A 17537-nucleotide genomic window follows, 5' to 3' on the forward strand; every position below is an offset into this window, starting at 1 on the left:
TTTTGTTTTCTTGTTTTTTGAATGTCCAGAGGACCAGATTGAACTTTTTTGGAGTAGGAAGGATAGTTGAATTTTCTCTCCATTTGAAATAATTTTATTTATAAAGAATCTCATGAAGTCATCACTACTTATAGTTGTAGGGATACATGGTTCAACAGAGATGGGACTTTTAATTAGTCTAGCAATAGTACTAAACAGAAACCTAGGGTTATTTTTATTCTCCTCTATTAAAGATGAGTAATACAAAGTTCTAGCTTTACGGAGAGCTTTCTTATATGTTAGCAGACTATCTTTCCAAGTTAAATAAAATTCTTCAACATTAGTAGAGCGCCATTTTCTCTCCTGGTTTCTAGATGCCTGCTTTAAAGTACGTAACTCAGAATTGAACCAAGGAGCCAGTTTCCTTTGATTGATTACTTTCTTTTTCAATGGAGCAATTTTATCAAGTGAAGTTTGCATTGAAGTTGTAAGATGATCAACTAGATGATCTAAGTCACTGTTCTCTGATGCATTACTCTGCAAGACAGAGGAAAACATTGATGGAAGAGATTGTTTAAATTTGGTTACAGCATTTTCTGATAAGCACCTGCTGAGATGTAATTTACTCTCAGTGACTGTGTAGTCATTTAATGTGAACTCAAAGGTTATTAAAAAATGGTCAGACATAACAGGATTTTGATGATGTATTACCAAATCCTTAATCTCTATGCCATAAGTCAGAACAAGGTCAAAAGTGTGATGATGAGAGTGAGTAGGTGTTCGGACATTTTGGGTAAAACCAAATGAGTCTATTAAATTATTAAAGGCAATGCTTAAGCTATCACTTTTTACATCTACATGAATATTGAAATCACCCATTATGATAATTTTATCAGTATTTAATAGTAAGTCAGTTAAGAATTCTGAGAATTCAGACAAAAACTGAGAGTAATCGTCTGGTGGACGATATATAACAACTAGTAAAAGTGGCTTTTCTGATTTCCATTTTGGATGAGAAAGACTGAGGGACAGCGATTCAAAAGAATCTTAACTAATAACTGGTTTGGCATTAATCAATAATCCTGACTGAAAAATAGAAGCTACTCCTCCACCTCGGCCAGTTGTTCTAGGAACATGAACATTTAAATAATTAACAGGAGTGGATTCATTTATACCAACAAAATCCTCCTGTTGTAGCCAAGTTTCTGTCAGACAGAATAAATCAATATGATGATCAGTTATCAGTTCATTCACTAACAGGGATTTAGAGAAAAGAGATCTGATGTTCAATAATCCACATTTAATGATTTTATGATTTTGCTCTGGTAAAGTAACTGTGTTTATTTTAATCAGATTTTTATGGTTTATATTTTTAGAGATGATTTTTGGTTTATTTAATTTGAGCCGTGGGCGAGTTGACACTGTTTCAATGGGGGTGTGGGTGGGTAACAGAGGAGAAGCAGCAGAGGTGTGGAGGACTACAACTCTGCTTCCTGGACTGGACCCTGGGTTGTCAATAATTTGGGGGATAAACAAAATCTGCCATATTTCTAGAAAGAAGAGCGGATCCGTCCAAAGTGGGATTCATTCGACCTTTATTTAGACAGGTAATCCCATTGAGCCAATGTGGTAAAACTAGCCAATCAATGGAGGGAAGGAAAGTCACAGATACAAGGCGTTTTCGAGCATTCAGGGTTAGACAGGATCTGTTTCTGAAAAAGAAACCCAGTTTAACTTTCAGTTTCTTTACCAAGTTTTCCACATGGAGCTTAAAAGAGAGATGTGAGTCGACCAAGATACCCAAATATTTATAGGAATCAGCAAACTCAATCGGGACACCATTTGAGGATAAAATCGGAGGAAGAACTGCTGGGACCAACTTCCTATTTGAAAAAAGCATCCCTTTGGTTTTGTCGGCATTTAGATGCCGATGGATGGATGGATGGATGCCATCTCTCCGCATCAGACCAGGTTTTCCCCAGAAAGAACTCCAGTTATCTATGTAGCCCACGTCGTTGTCAGAACACCACTTGGACATCCAGCGGTTAAACGACGACATACGGCTGAATATGTCATCACTGGTCAGGTTGGGAAGGGGGCCAGCAAAAACTACAGAGTCCGACATGGTTTTAGCAAAGTCACACACCAAAGCAACGTTAATTTTAGTGACCTCTGATTGGCGTAACATAAGTTTCAAATAAGATTCAATGTCACTCGCTCTGGGCCCCTGTGGTGAACTGGGGCTTAGTCTTAGCACTATGCTTACTCCGGACCGTCACCCAGTCGGCCTGGGGTCCCGGCTGCTCGGGGTCTGCTGGAGGACCGCTAATGGGAGCTAGCCTCTGTGGTTCCACGCTGTCCAAGTGGACCTGGCTAGCTACTAGTTTTTCTACAGCGCGGAGCCGAGCTTCCAGTTCAGACAGCCTCTCCTTCAAAGCTACCACAAGACTACATTTGTTACATGTATCATTACCACTAAAGGAGGCAGAGGAGTAGCTAAACATCCGACACATGGAGCAAGAGAAAACAGAGGAAGCAGGGAGAGAAGCAGCAGCCATGCTAAGCCAATGCTAGCAAGAGCTAGCAGAGCCAAATACACCAATAAAAACTGAGAAGTGTTGAAAGATACAAGGTGTTTCAAGCGCTATCTAAGAGTAGAAAAACAGCTGCACTGAGGGTGTTTGTGATCTAAAATGAAAAACTGTGCAAATAACAGATAAATCCAGAAACCAAAAGACGACTCGAGCAAACAAATTACTCGAGCTACAGGACGTGATAGAATACGACTCACCACGAACGTGCAACGTTAGGAAGGAGAGAAGATCGGTCTCGGAATATATATATATATATATATATGTAATATATGTTCATATAAAGGTGTCTTAAACCCTTCCCACACTCTTGAAATATTCTAAACAATGTTTCTAAACTCTAAATGCTCTAGAAGAGCACAGAATGTTGTAAGGATGGTACCATTTGGTGGCCCGGTTTGTGTCTGTGTTTCCTCGTGCTCCCTCGTTAGTTCCATTAGTGCCACCCTTGTCTCGTCCCAGCTGTTCGTAATCACGTCTCGTCTTGTCCCTGTATATAAGCCGTCTGTTCAGTCTTGTTCGTTGTCGTGTCGTACTCGTTGGGTCTCCTGTGTTCCCCCTGAGTCTTCCGAGTTCCCTGAGTCTTCCATGTCTCCTGAGTCCTCCTGAGTTTCCCGTGCCTTATCTCCCTGTTCATGTAAGTTTTGCTGCCCCGTCAGCCTGTTACTTTGTATCTTTATTTTACCATTAAATTCCTATTTTTGTATTCTGCTGAGTTGAGTCCCTGTCTGCACTCTGGGTTCGCTCCTTCCTAGCAAATCCTAACATTACGACGCGACCAGACCAGAACCCAGCGGGCAGGGTCTCTATTGGCAAACTCACCTTTTTTCTTTTCCCCTCCGCGAGCTAAGATGGACGAGCTCCACTCCGTCCCTGTCCTTCTGCCGTCCCACTTCCGCCGTAGTGGCAGAAGACGGTTCTGGAGGCAGTCTGCGGCGACCGGCCTGGTCTCGTCGGCTGAGCAGAATTTTAGAGCTGGTTCCGTTGTTTCTGTAGGAGCGGGATCCGCCACCTCACCTCCCAGGTTTCCGGTGGGGGCGAGATCCAGCGTCCCGCGGGAGCTCCGTTCCACTCCTGTTCGGTTCGGTGAGTCCGGTCCACTTGACGCCACGGGGGCGGGTTCTGTCGCCTCACCTTCCAGGTTCCTGGTGGGGGTGGAATCCGGCCTCTCACCGCCACTCTGCGCCGCGGCTGTCTGACCCAGCCTGACCGTACCTCCGGAGCGTATTCCCAGTGACTCCGTGGGGGCGTGTTCCGCCGCCTCACCTTCCAGGTTTCCGGTGGGGGCGGCACCCGTCACCACACCCCCACATAGAGACATTCCCTTTTTTCATTCATTTTCACCTGAAGAGATTTTTCAAATTAATCAAACCTTATTAGAGTTATTTCATTCAGCTAAAGCTAACCCGTCTTCCTTCGATATTGTTTTGTCCCAGATGGAGGATTTTTTATTTTCTATTCCTGGTCTTTCTTGGCTGCTCGAGTATAATTTTTTACTATCTAAGATAGGAAATTTTAAAACCCCTGTCACTGCCATCCCTGAGGTGGATTCCACGCTGCACGCAGCCCCTGAGGTGGATTCCACGTTGCACGCAGCTCCAGAGGTGGATTCCACGCTACACACAGTCCCTGAGGTGGATCCTCACCTCTCCTGTTCCGAGGGGGTCCCGGCAGACGCTCCTCACCTCTCCTGTTCCGAGGGGGTCCCGGCAGACGCTCCTCATCTCTCCTGTTCCGAGGGGGTCCCGGCAGACGCTCCTCATCTCTCCTGTTCCGAGGGGGTCCCGACAGACGCTCCTCATCTCTCCTGTTCCGAGGGGGTCCCGGCAGATGCTCCTCCTCTCTCCTGTTCCAAGGGGGTCCCGGCAGACGCTCCTCATCTCTCCTGTTCTGAGGGGGTCCCGGCAGACGCTCCTCAGCTCTCCTGTTCTGAGGGGGTTCTGGCAGACGCTCCTCAGCTCTCCTGTTCCGAGGGGGTTCCGGCAGATGCTCTTCAGCTTTCCTGTTCCGAGGGGGTTCCGGCCGATGCTCCTCAGCTCTCCTGTTCCGAGGGGGTTCTGGCAGACTCTCCTCAGCTCTCCTGCACCATTCCTGCCGCCGCCGCCGCCGCAGAGGGCTCCGTTCCTGCTGCCGCCGCCGCACAGGGCTCCGTTCCTGCTGCCGCCACCGCAAAGGGCTCCGTTCCTGCCGCCGCCACCGCAGAGGGCTCCGTTCCTGCTGCCGCAGAGGGCTCTGTTCCTGCCGCCGCCGCCACAGAGGGCTCCGTTCCTGCCGCCGCCGCCACAGAGGGCTCCGTTCCTGCCGCCGCCGCCAGAGGATTCCGTTCCTGTTTCCGTTCCTGCCGCAGAGGACTCCGTTCCTACCACAGAAGTTCCTGTTCCTGCCGCAGAAGTTCCTGTTCCTGCCGCAGAAGACTCCGTTCCTGCCGCAGAAGATTCTGTTCCTGTTTCCGTTCCTACCGCAGAAGACTCCGTTCCTGCTGCAGAAGACTCCGTTCCTGCCGCAGAAGATTCTGTTCCTGTTTCCGTTCCTACCGCAGAAGACTCCGTTCCTGCCGCAGAAGATTCTGTTCCTGTTTCCGTTCCTGCCACAGAAGACTCCGTTCCTGCCACAGAAGATTCTGTTCCTGTTTCCGTTCCTGCTGCAGAAGACTCCGTTCCTGCCGCAGAAGATTCTGTTCCTGTTCCTGCCGCAGAAGACTTCGTTCCCGTTTCTGCTGCAGAGCTCCAGGCCTCTCCGCCATCTGTTGCAGAGCTCCAGGCCTCTCTGCCGTCTGCTGCAGAGCTCCAGGCCTCTCCGCCATCTGCTGCAGAGCTCCAGGCCCCTCCGCCGTCTGCTGCAGAGCTCCAGGCCTCTCCGCCATCTGCTGCAGAGCTCCAGGCCTCTCCGTCGTCTGCTGCAGCTCCCCAGGCCTCTCCGTCGTCTGCTGCAGCTCCCCAGGCCTCTCCGTCGTCTGCTGTAGCTCCCCAGGCCTCTCTGTCGTATGTTGCAGCCTCCCAGGACTCCTTGACCCATGCTGCGTTCTCCAAGTCCTCATCGCCGCCTGCCGCGGTCTCTCTGGTCCTATGTATTGGACGGTCTCCCGGCCGCCCCCCTGACCTGGCCTGGTTTGATGGACAGCCTCCTGGCCGTCCGCCAGAACAAAGACTCCTAGGGACGGTCCCTTGACCGTCCAAATCCTTTGTGTTCCCTCCTTGTGGTTTGTCATAGTTTTTTCTCAGGTCTTTAGTTTCTTCTTTGTGTTTTCCTCGGGCCCTCCACCCTTGCAGTGCCGCCCTCCACCCGCCCAAGTCCTTCGGGAGGGGGGTTTTTTGGGGACGCCTCGGGGCGTCCTTGAGGGGGGGTACTGTAAGGATGGTACCATTTGGTGGCCCGGTTTGTGTCTGTGTTCCCTCATGCTCCCTCGTTAGTTCCATTAGTGCCACCCTTGTCTCGTCCCAGCTGTTCGTAATCTCGTCTTGTCCCTTAATATAAGCCGTCTGTTCAGTCTTGTTCGTTGTCGCGTCATACTCGTTGGGTCTCCTGTGTTCCCCCTGAGTCTTCCGAGTTCCCTGAGTCTTCCGTGTCTCCTGAGTCCTCCTGAGTTTCCCGTGCCTTATCTCCCTGTTCATGTAAGTTTTGCTGCCCCGTCAGCCTGTTACTTTGTATCTTTATTTTACCATTAAATTCCTATTTTTGTATTCTGCCGAGTTGAGTCCCTGTCTGCACTCTGGGTTCGCTCCTTCCTAGCAAATCCTAACAAATGTCATGATTTCAGCTCTTTGCCTCTGGCTGCACTCTCGGCCATGCCCACGTCTCCGCTCTGCTTGGAGATCAGCTGATCAATTGCAGGAGGAAGCTTCTCCCACAGCTGTGTGCTGAACACAGGTGCTACAGGGTGGCTGTGGCTGAGTGGTCAGAGCAGTCGTCCTCCAATGCAAGAGTTGGGTGTTCGAATCCACCAGCAGTCACATGCTGAATAGTCCCTGGGCAAGACACTGAACCACTCGTTGCCTCTGATGTGTGTCCCATCAGTGTATGAATGAGATCTAAAGCGCTGAATAATTTCTTCAGAATGATTTGTTCATTTAGCTTTGTAGAGATCTAGTAGAGAGCTGTATGAATGGGTCAATGAAACACAGTTTGTAGTGTAAAGAGCTTTGAGTATCTTGAAATAAGATAGATATGTGCTATATAAGTACAGTCCATTTACCATTACCATTTAAATCATTTTGAATAATTTATTTTAAATTAAAAAATCCATGCCGATTTTGCGGCTCATCCATCAATCAGCCAATTGTGTGTCATGTCCAATCTTACTTTGAAAATACGCGATAGAGCGAGCCTGTGAAAAATGAACCGTGAAGTACCGAGGTACTACTGTACTGTGTTTTTTTAAATACAACAAACTCCTGTGACAATAACAAAATAGTTATATTACAGTCAGAGTCTGTATGGATGGCATCCACAAACTGAGCATCAGAGGGGTCCAGGCGGTCGTAAGTGTCAGCGTTTTTAAACATGGGCCCAGCTGGATCAAGACCTGCAAGACAAAAAGAAAACTCCATTTTAAAAAGAAAAAATGTCTCAGGAGTTAGACCTTTCAACTGCCTATCTGAGAGCAGTGGCGCAAAAAGCGGGTATGCAGCGTATGCAACGCATAGGGGCGCTGCACTGCAGGGGGCGTCAAAACCCTCTGTAGAAAAAATGTTTTTCTAGTAGGCATTTTCTAAATGATCAATAACAGGGGAACAGCACTGATTAGGCGCCCCTCTGCTCCTTCACCTCCCCTCTGCTCCTTCACCTCCCCTCTGCTCCTTCACCTCCCCTCTGCTCCTTCACCTCCCCTCTGCTGCTTCACCTCCCCTCCTATCGCTCTCCCTTCCCACACAGGTGGCTGTGAACACGCCCCTAAGAGAACGCACTCGGCGCGTTTTTTTTTTTTTAAAGTAAAAATTCAGCTGAAGCAGTTTTATCTTCAAATATAGAGAAGAGGGCTTTCAGAAGTCACTTGACATTGCAAGCAAAATAGCCATCGAAATGGATGCTTCTCCTAAGTTCAAAGAGAAACGACTTAGGAAGCAAAAGAATTTCCCAGATGACAATTCATGCACTGGTCATCATGAAAAGGAACCCACAAGGCACTTCAGGTGCATGGTTTTCAATGTTATTGTTGACACACTCCTCCAAGAGCTGTCTGAGAGGTTTTCCAATTTTCAACTTGTGTCTGAGAAATTTAAATTCATCACTAAAATGGAGCACATGACAAAAGCTGAGCTGGAGGAATCAGTGACCACATATGCCCTGACCACTTGTGATGTTTCAAGAGATATCATTCAAGAAATATACCCAGCAAGCCGTCTACTGAAGGGTTACAAGGCTCTAGAAAAGTTAAATTTCCTAATTCAAGAGGACCTTGATTTGGTATTTCCAAATTTGACAGTAGCCCTTAGAGTATTTTTAACCATGCCTCTGACAGTTGCATCTGCAGAGAGATCATTTAGCAAGCTGAAGCTCATCAAAACATACCTTCGTTCAAATATGAGCAATGATCGCTTGTCCCAGTTAGCAGTGATCTCTATTGAAAACAGTGTGGCACGGTCTATTTCATTTGATGTTATACTTGACAAATGGGCAAATGCAAAGTCACGGAATGTAACAGTTTAAATGTCATAAATGTTAAAACTCTGACATGGACTCCAGGCTGTTAAGATGTCATATTTCCGCTACATAAAATGTTGAGCACTGACTGAGTACCACTACTGTTATATATTTGTACTTTATAAAACTTCCTATTTGTTTATGATTGAAATGATCACCTGATATAATATGTAACATTAAAAAAATCTGTAATATTACTACTGTATTTTCTAAGTGCATGACTAAGCTGTATGAGGCGGCAAGTAAAAAGGAGCGGGTGGGGGGGGCGCCGATGATGTGTTCGCATCCACCTCAAAAATATGTAGTTGCGCCCCTGTCTGAGAGCCAATGGTTTTGACCCTGGCTTCTCCCAGATTGTTTGGAAGAAGAATATCCATTTGTTTTTTTAGTAATACATCAGGCTAAAATAACAAATTTTACACAACCAAGTGGAACAATCAATGTACAGTAGTTGTGTTGCTGCATGCATCCTGCCAAAAACAGTTTGTCTCCAAAACTACCTAACCTGTATAAAACAGTAGGAGGAAAATCAGAAATGCACGCAATGAAAAACTTCTCAAACATTTCAGGGTTTCAAGAGGTCAGTTTGAAAAAAAATCACAAATTTTATTGATTTATTTTTTCATTTTATTTCTTAAATTCTAACAGGTTGATGTTTATGAGGCCTCTCTAATGAACATTAGTCGTCACTCCACAGTCCAGGTCTTAGTATATATAGTCAGAGTCAGAGTCAGAGTCAGAGTTTCTTTATTGTCATTCGCACCTCATGTGGTACATGTGGTGGAGCGAAATTATGTACACAGGGTCCCAGTTACATCCAACAATAAAATGTATAATAAAAACAGTAATAACATCTAAGATATGAACTAAGAAAAACATCAACTAAATATACACTAAGCACTCATAACATAAAACATTGAACATCACCACAAACATGAACATGAGTCTGTGAGCAGATGTGCACGCATGAACACATCAACATTGAAACAGATCAGCAGCAACATGAAACAGATCAGCAGCAACATGAAACAGATCAGCAGCAACATGATATGGTTTTTCACAGTGATTATTCTAGTTAGAGGTTCATGAGTCTAACAGCCTCAGGGTAGAAGCTGTTCCTCAGTCTAGTGGTTCTACACTTAATGCTCCTTAACCTCCTTCCTGAGGGGAGTGGGGCAAAAAGTGTGTGTGCTGGGTGGGTGGGGTCCTTCATGATGCAGGTGGCCCTCTTCCTGCATCTGGAGGTGTAGATGTCTGTGATGGTGGGGAGACTGATTCCAACAGATTTCTGTGCAGCCTTCACCACTCTCTGCAAAGCTTTTCTTTCTGCAGCTGTGCAGCGTCCATGCCACACATTGATGCTCGAGCACAGGATGCTCTCCACTGCACACCTGTAGAAGGAGGTGAGGACTGAGCTTCCCAGACCAGCTCGCCTCAGCCGTCTGAGGAAGTAGAGTCTCTGATGAGCTTTCTTGATCAGGCTGGTGGTGTTGTTGCTCCAGCTGAGGTTGTCATTCATGTGTACACCCAAGTACTTGTAGCTGGAGACCACTTCCACCGCAGATAATATAAACTGGTGAACAGAGATGCATTGTGGGTGCGTCGTCTTATGGATCAGGACACTGAGCTTCTCCATATTGCCTCAGATCATCTCAAATAAAAAAAACTTGGAATTTCTTTTCATCATCACACCGAGACAGTGAAACTGTCATTGTCTGACTTGTGAGGGAAATTTTCTAACAGCTCTACACCTGACAATAAGTCAAGTTTTGTGGCGTATGTAACACGAGGAGCTAAAATGTAGCAGGTTTGATGTATCACTTTATTCAGTTGTGATGTTATCATGGTTCACACTTACCTGTGATTCTTCCAATCTTTCCTTCAAACAGAGTCCCCACAAACCCAGCAACATGTGCTCCGAGACTGATTCCAAGGAAATGAAAAGACTCTGGTTTACATCCATGATTCTGTTGGACAAGACAAGCACAACACTGGTCATTTAGATTGTTGCTTACTTTTCCTGCTGTATGGGCCAAGCTTCAGACATTGGGCTTACAGTTGAAGAACCCAACAACAACAAAAAGGGAGCAAATTTACAGTATAGTATAATAAATACAAAAATCACTGAAATATTACTTGCAGCTTCACCGTTCCACCTGTCACCTGTTCATTCACACATATTTTGTCATTCATTCCCTTTTCCCCCTAGATCAGGGGTGTCAAACTCACTTACAAAAGGGGGCCAAAATTAAAACCTTTTTCAAACTAAGGGCCAATTTCAGAATCTACATTAACTCCATTCGGATACCCAGCATCTTTTCTTGGTCACAGCTTCCTGAAAAAGAGTTTGATTGGTCTCATTTGATGTTCTCTGTTGTGCTTTCAACATCATAATCCAATATTACTGAAAAAATTCAAGAGATAGAATTATTTTACGTTTCACATATCATCTTGGGGACCAGATAATATGTCAACGAGGGCCACATTTGGCCCCCAGGTTTTGAGTTTGACACATATCAGAATCAAAATAAACTTTATTGGCATTGCACCGAGATACAACGCGGATATGTATGCACAGTCGTCCGAAAGATGGGCAGAGTGCATGAAGCTGCAACTATAGAAAGCGCGGCCTTATCTTATCCTTTTTCAGAATAATAATCTTAGATAGGAAAAGGGGGAGAAACATGAGGGTAGATAGTGGTATTACAAAAAAAGATCTTTCACACCTTGTCTATCAGGACACAATTTGAGACCTCAAAAAACTACCAGCAGCACAAATAAAACATGATTACATTTGCATTTGACATCAAGGTGTTGAGATTTGTCCGCGATAGATGAAGCTTTTGTCCTTGGTTACCCATGTTCCAGGAGAAATTTGATAGTCGGCCTATCTCCAAGGCCGTCGGGAGTCAGATTCAGATAAGCTTGATTCTTGTTTTTCTTCAGGTAGACATATTACTTTTCTCCAGCCTTGAGTCCATCTGGGCATTCTGGTTCTGAAAATGCCCAATTGTGGGATTCCATTCTATTGATCCATGCTATGAGTTTCCTTCAAGGTTGAACCCACCATGATGACAAGTCCCAGAAGCCGCAGGTGGCCTGCGATTCTCATAAATTGCCTCCACCTTACGGTTTAGCTCATAAACCAGATGATTTAAAGTTCCTACTGCACGGACCAAACCTTCACACTGACTTGAAAGCTTTTCCATGGCCGAAACGGTTGCTGATGTCTTCTTCAAAAGTCGATAAAACAGAGCCCCACCAATGGCAAATTGCAGAGTCCCTGCTATCATAATTCCAAATATGTAAACATCTTCAACATCCTCCTGAGACAGAACTGAGAGGCACATCAGCTGCCACACTCCCCACGGATCCATGATGTACCCCACAGCATGAGTCTCAGCTGGACACGCTGGTTCTCCAGGACCATGACGCTTTGATGAAAAAATTTTTATCAATAGAGTTGAACGCCCACGATACCAAATCCATAATCTTCTTAATTTATGTTCGGGAGATGTGAACCAAGCACTTCAGACACACAGAGAGCAGAGCAGGAGGAAGGAAAAACAGGGGAGGAATGACAGAAGCAGCCACCTCAATGAGAGCCAGGGATGAAAAAGTATGCCCTAAAGGATGCCTCAACTTCTCCAGGCTATCTTTCACCTGCTCGGAGTTGATCCCAGAAGAAGTTGTGTAAAAGTCCCTGTTTGCTACGTTTGCAAACATTCTTGTGATTTGTAGTGAGAGTATGGAGCAGGTGGAAGAGAATCTGAAGAGGTGGGGATAAAAGTATGCTCTGGAGAGAAGTAGACCAAGACACAATGAGCAATTAACTTTTAAAATCTGAAAATATTTATGTAGAGATAAAAAAACAATAACAGTATTTTTATCACATAGAGCCAAATGTTTAGTTTCACAATGCCACTATTGTTATCACATATTTTTAAATGTGTTATGATTTGAAGAAGCCGGATTGTTACGAGGCCAAGAATGAGACACGACTCAGGTTAGAAATTGAAAGTTGAAATTGATTATTAGAAATGTGAACAATGTTTATTATTTACAGTGATTATATATACAGTGGATTGTCTGGAGCCACTGAGGAGGAAGAACAAGGTCAGGTGGGTTTGGAAGAGGAACCAGTCATTGATATTGATTTGTTTGTTTCTCCTTACAGGTTTGGATTTTACTGCAAGGCACAGGTGTGAATCCAAGGAGGGCTCCAGAGATGTCAGACCAGACAGGACGGGCAAGGCAGGCAAGTGGCTGGAGGTTAAGGAACAAGGAACAGGATCAAGCCAGAACCAGGACTGGGTGGGACCCAAGGAGGCAGGATGACTGTAGACACAAAACAAGGTAACTATTTCATTTGGTAACAATATTTACTGGCCAGAGACATATATACCATGAACAGAATTAATGATCCAGCGAAGAGTAGCACTTGGCTGCAACCTGAAGTAGAGCTGGATCTCGTCAGGCAGATGATCGATAGCTGGTGGTAATAAGTGGCCATCTAGGAGAGAGGAGCTGCAGGCTGCATCCAGTGGTACACTTACAGTACCCCCCCCCCCAAAAAAGAAAAAAGAATCACCCCCCCCCAAGCAACCTGAGACATTTCTCGGGGTGAGCATTGAAGAAGGCAGTAAGACTTGGGTCCAGGATGAAGGAACGAGGGATCCATGACCTCTCTTCAGATCCATAACCCTCCCAGTTGACTAAGTACTGGTATCCTCGTCCTCGGCATCGCACATCCAGGATGGTCCTGACAGTAAAGGCTGGATGGTTTTTGATCAACTGGGCAGGTGGAGGGAGATCAGGTGGAGGGAGTTCAGATGGAGGGTGCAACGGGCTTTCAGAGATGGGCTTGATCTGTGAGACGTGGAACATGGGATGAATCTTAAAGGAACCTGGGAGCTGAAGTCGTACTACAGATGGATTGATGATTTTGATGATGGGGAAGGGTCCGATAAACTGGAGAGCCATCTTCCTGGGGGTGTCTTTCAGGTGGATGCCCCTGGTTGAGAGCCACACTTTTTGATCCACTTGGTAAGATGGTGCAGATGAGCAGTGACCATCGGCAAACCTCTTGTTTTGAGCTGCCGTGCGTAGTAGGACTGCCTTGGCGCCAGACACGTCAACATCGGCGAAAGTGGTGCTGAACTACGGTTACCATGATGTCGGTCTCCTGGCTGGGAAATGGGGAGGTATGTAGCCAAGAGAGCCCTCGAAAGGGGACATACCTGTGGCTGCATATTTGTGAGTGCTGTGGGCCTATTCCACTCAGACCAAGTGTTAATTCCAGGTCGAGGGGTTTTGTTCAATGATGCACCAGAGGGTAGTCTCAAGCTCCTGGCTGTAATGCTCTGCCTTGCCATTGGACTGGGACTGGTACCCTGAGGTAAGACTGGTGGATGCCCCTAGTGTGTTACAAAAACAGCCCAAAACTGGGGAAATAAATTGGGGACCTCGATCCGAAACCATGTTGGAGGTAATACCGTGGATCCTGAAGACGTGTTGAACAAGAAGTCGAGCAATTCTGAGGGCATAATGTAGCTTGGGCAGAGGGATGAAGTGGGCTGCTTTTAAGAATCTGTCAATGAAAAAATAACAGACTTCCAGAAAATATAAACTCAGCCAACATTAGTCTCCTGTTAAAACCAGGCAAAGACCCTGTTTTACCTAACAGTTATTGTTCCGTATCACTTATCAATGTTGATCTTAAAATAATTTGTAAAGCCCTCTCAAAAAAGATTGGAAAAGATAACTCCTCTCATAATACATCCTGACCAAACTGGTTTTATAAAAGGGAGGCATTCACCCGTGCAGATTATTTAATTTAATAGATTATTTTTACAGTAAAAACATTGAAACTGCAATATTCTCTCTAGATGCAGAAAAAAAGCTTTTGATAGAGTTAACTGGAATTTTTTATTTGCATCCTTGCATAAATTTGGTTTTGGAAATTATTTCATAAACTGGTTAAAAATATTATACAGTTCCCCATCAGCATGCATTAGGACAAATAATCAAATATCTTCTAGCTTTTGTCTACAAAGGGGCACCAGGCAGGGATGTCCACTCTCCCCCTCACTGTTTGCTATTTTCATCGAACCACTAGCCGCAGCAATCAGGCAAACTACAGATATTAAAGGATTAAAATGCAAGAACATAAAGCACAAAATCAGTCTATATGCTGATGATTTTCAGATTACTCTATAAACTGGATAAAATCCACAGTTCTACCAATTAATTGCTATTTCAACAATTCACTTACTACACAACTATTATATTATATATATTATATATAATATTACGTACTTGGGTATCAAAGTCTCTCCTAGACTGACAGATTTAACAAAAACTAAACCACATCCCACTTTTAAAGAAAATTGAGGATGATCTTGCTAGATAGAAATCTCTACCCATATCTCTCATCGGAAGGAATAAAAATGATGGTTTTGCCTAGAATAAACTATCTATTCTCAATGATTCCAAATAAACCATCATTTGACTGGTTTCGATCCCTGGACTCCTCCATCTCTAAATTTATCTGGAAAGATAAACCCCCACGTATTAAACTAAAAACACTACAGAAGACCAAAGATAAAGGAGGACTAGAGCTACCCAACTTTTATTATTACTTTCTAGTCAACAGGCTAGAATACATCTCAAGATGGATAAAACACACACCCCTTGATGAACCCTGGCTAGACGTAGAACAGACACTTTGCAATAATATAATGATCTCGGACCTTCCATTCATTAGCTCAAACATAAAACGACAGGAATGCTTTAAAAGCATCAATATCAGCTCCTCTCTGACAGCTTGGTGGGAGTTTCTTAAAATGACAGAGTCTTCACTAATTCCATGTAAACGTACACCCATCTGGAACAACCCTGACATCCTACAACAGAATAAGATGATAAACTTCCCAGGTTGGAGGTGTAAAGGAATAGAATATTTAGAACATATATATGAGGAAGTAGGCTATATCACATTTAACAGCTTAATAACACAATATGGGATTGATAAGAATAAATTTTTAGAATATCAACAAATTAAATCTGTAACAAAAAATAAATTTAACCTTAATAACACTAGAATTGAAATACCAACAAGTGTATTAGAATTCCTAAATCTTAACCCTCCCAAATTACTATCTAAGGTTTATCGGACACTCATTAAAATAGATAATCAATATCCCTTCCCATTGTAAAATGGGAGACAGACTTGTCAGTCAACTTTGATCAAAACTTCTGGTCTCAGATACAAAGTATGTCTAAAAACTTTTAAGATGATAAAACCTCCAATTTACAATTAATACAATACAAAATCCTTCATAGAGTACACTACACAGGTCAACAGATGTTCAGGATGGGTTTCGCATCATCTAATGTTTGCTCACAGTGTACAAACAATATTCCTGACAATTACATCCACGCATTTTGGTTCTGTCCACCTGTTCAGAGGTTTTGTGAAGACTTATCAAAATGTCTGAGATGTAATATTCCACTCTCTCCGTCAGTTTGCTTATTGGGTCACTTAGATGATGTCACCTTGGAGACAAAGTCAATTCACATGATTTTTACTGCCTTATGTATAGCAAAAACCAAACTATACTCATGAACTAGAAAAATAAAAATACTCTTAGTATTAAACACTTTAAAGACCTTTTGTTGGATTACATCAGTCTTGAGATAGCCTGTACCTCCACATCCGACCATTCTCTCTGGGCTTCTTTGATCGGCTCCAACACGTAGTGTAGGTGGGTGAACCCCTTTGATTTTGTCACGTGGGGCATCGTTGTTGATGTGGGGGGGTATCAGGGCTGGGGGCATGGGGGGGGTCATGGGCCCGGAGCAATGGTTCTCGACTGGGGAGGTGGCTTTGGTGGTTCTGGGCGTTGACCTCTGCTGGCTGCATGCAGGCTTTTGCGCAGTCTGTACCAGTGGACACAGGTTACTGGTCTGGCTGCTTCTGGGTGGGTTTGGGGTGGGTGCGGGCTCGGGGTTCTGGGGGAGTGTCGCTCCCGGGCTGGGGTCCCGGCTTGGCCTGGGGGTCTCAGGTCTTGGTGGTATGTTGTCGGGGTCTTGGGCCGTTGCATGCACTGGCCCCCAGCCCTGGCCTGGGGGCCCTTGGTGCATTGGTTGGCTTTGGGGCCTCTATTGTTGGGGGCTGATACTGTTGGTGGGGGGAGGGTGGGCCACAGGAGGGGACGGGTGTATTCAGCCTGGGTGTCTTCTTGCCTGGCTGTGGCCGCGGCCTGGCGCTTGGCTGGGGGTCTGGGCTGTGGGGGGCGGTGGGGGGGGGGGGGGGGGGTTTTTGGGGGGGGTCTCGCTCAAGTGGCTCTGCACTGTTGTCCCAGGGGTGTTTGGGCCTGATAGGTGTGTGGCCTCCCTTGCGTGGGATACTCTCATTGTGGGTGTTGCTGTAGTGGACTGGTCAGTTCCTTTGTAGGCATGGGGGTGCACTCTCGGTCGCCGAGGTGCACTATATGTGGCTGTTCGGGCACTCCTGGCTGATTGTCGTAATTTGGTGGCTTCTTTGGTCGGGGGGCTGGGTGTTGAGATGGGATCGGGTTGGGGAGTCTGGACGGTTTCGAGAGGGTTGGGTCGCTGGCCCCGGTTCTGGTCAGTCCTCCAGGCTATGTGTCGGTCTGTGGCCTGAGTCCCTAGAGGTGCGGCTGCCACCTGCTCCTAGATGGATGTATTAGAGCCTCCCTCCCCTGGTAGATCTCGGAGAATGAGAGTGCCTATTGGGGTCAGTGGGGGAGCTGGCCTCCTGGGAGGGCATTGCCACCTCAGTTCTTCCTCCCCATCCTGACATCTTCCTCCGTCCACTCCATCACACCACCACTCAAACAGGGCCTTGGGGTTCAGGTGCACTACTGAGCTGAGGGGAAGATTCTCCATCTCCATGGTTTGTGGAGACCTGGGCCCCAATTTTATTATACAACCTAGACACTCACTTATAACATTCTCACGACACATGTATATATAGGGTCTGGAGTGGGCACACGTTGGCATATAGGTGGTGGGATGTGTAATCATTATCACCTCCGGGACCTGTGCCCACTCTCATATGCAGCATGTAGACATTTAGGGTTCTGGGCAAGGGTTGGGGAGGTGAACAGGCACTGCCTGCTCTCTGGAGAGGGGGTGGGTCTGTGCCGGTCGCCGCCTCACCTCCCCATTTCAAACGCACTATATAACAACATGCATCAACACCTTATTTGAGTGGGAGGAGGGAGGAGTGGGGTCTTCCTGTTAATTTTATATGTATATATATATATATATATATATATATATATATATATATATATATAT

The 17537-nt window shown here is 45.5% G+C and overlaps 1 protein-coding gene across 1 annotated transcript in view; it reads right to left on the bottom strand.

Annotated features, from left to right (window-relative positions):
* Positions 1–17537, bottom strand: part of pla1a (phospholipase A1 member A) — an 84016-nt gene that overhangs the window by 27044 nt on the left and 39435 nt on the right. The window contains exons 4-5 of the mRNA XM_037686732.1: positions 10069–10177; positions 6991–7092 (exon numbers count right to left, since the gene is read on the bottom strand). Coding sequence (XP_037542660.1) covers positions 6991–7092; positions 10069–10177 — 211 coding nt within the window. The remainder of the gene's footprint in view (positions 1–6990; positions 7093–10068; positions 10178–17537) is intronic.

The sequence above is a fragment of the Nematolebias whitei genome, chromosome 13, assembly GCF_014905685.2.
Source record: "Nematolebias whitei isolate Nwh7 chromosome 13, NemWhi1, whole genome shotgun sequence".
Taxonomy (NCBI): Eukaryota; Metazoa; Chordata; class Actinopteri; order Cyprinodontiformes; family Rivulidae; genus Nematolebias; species Nematolebias whitei.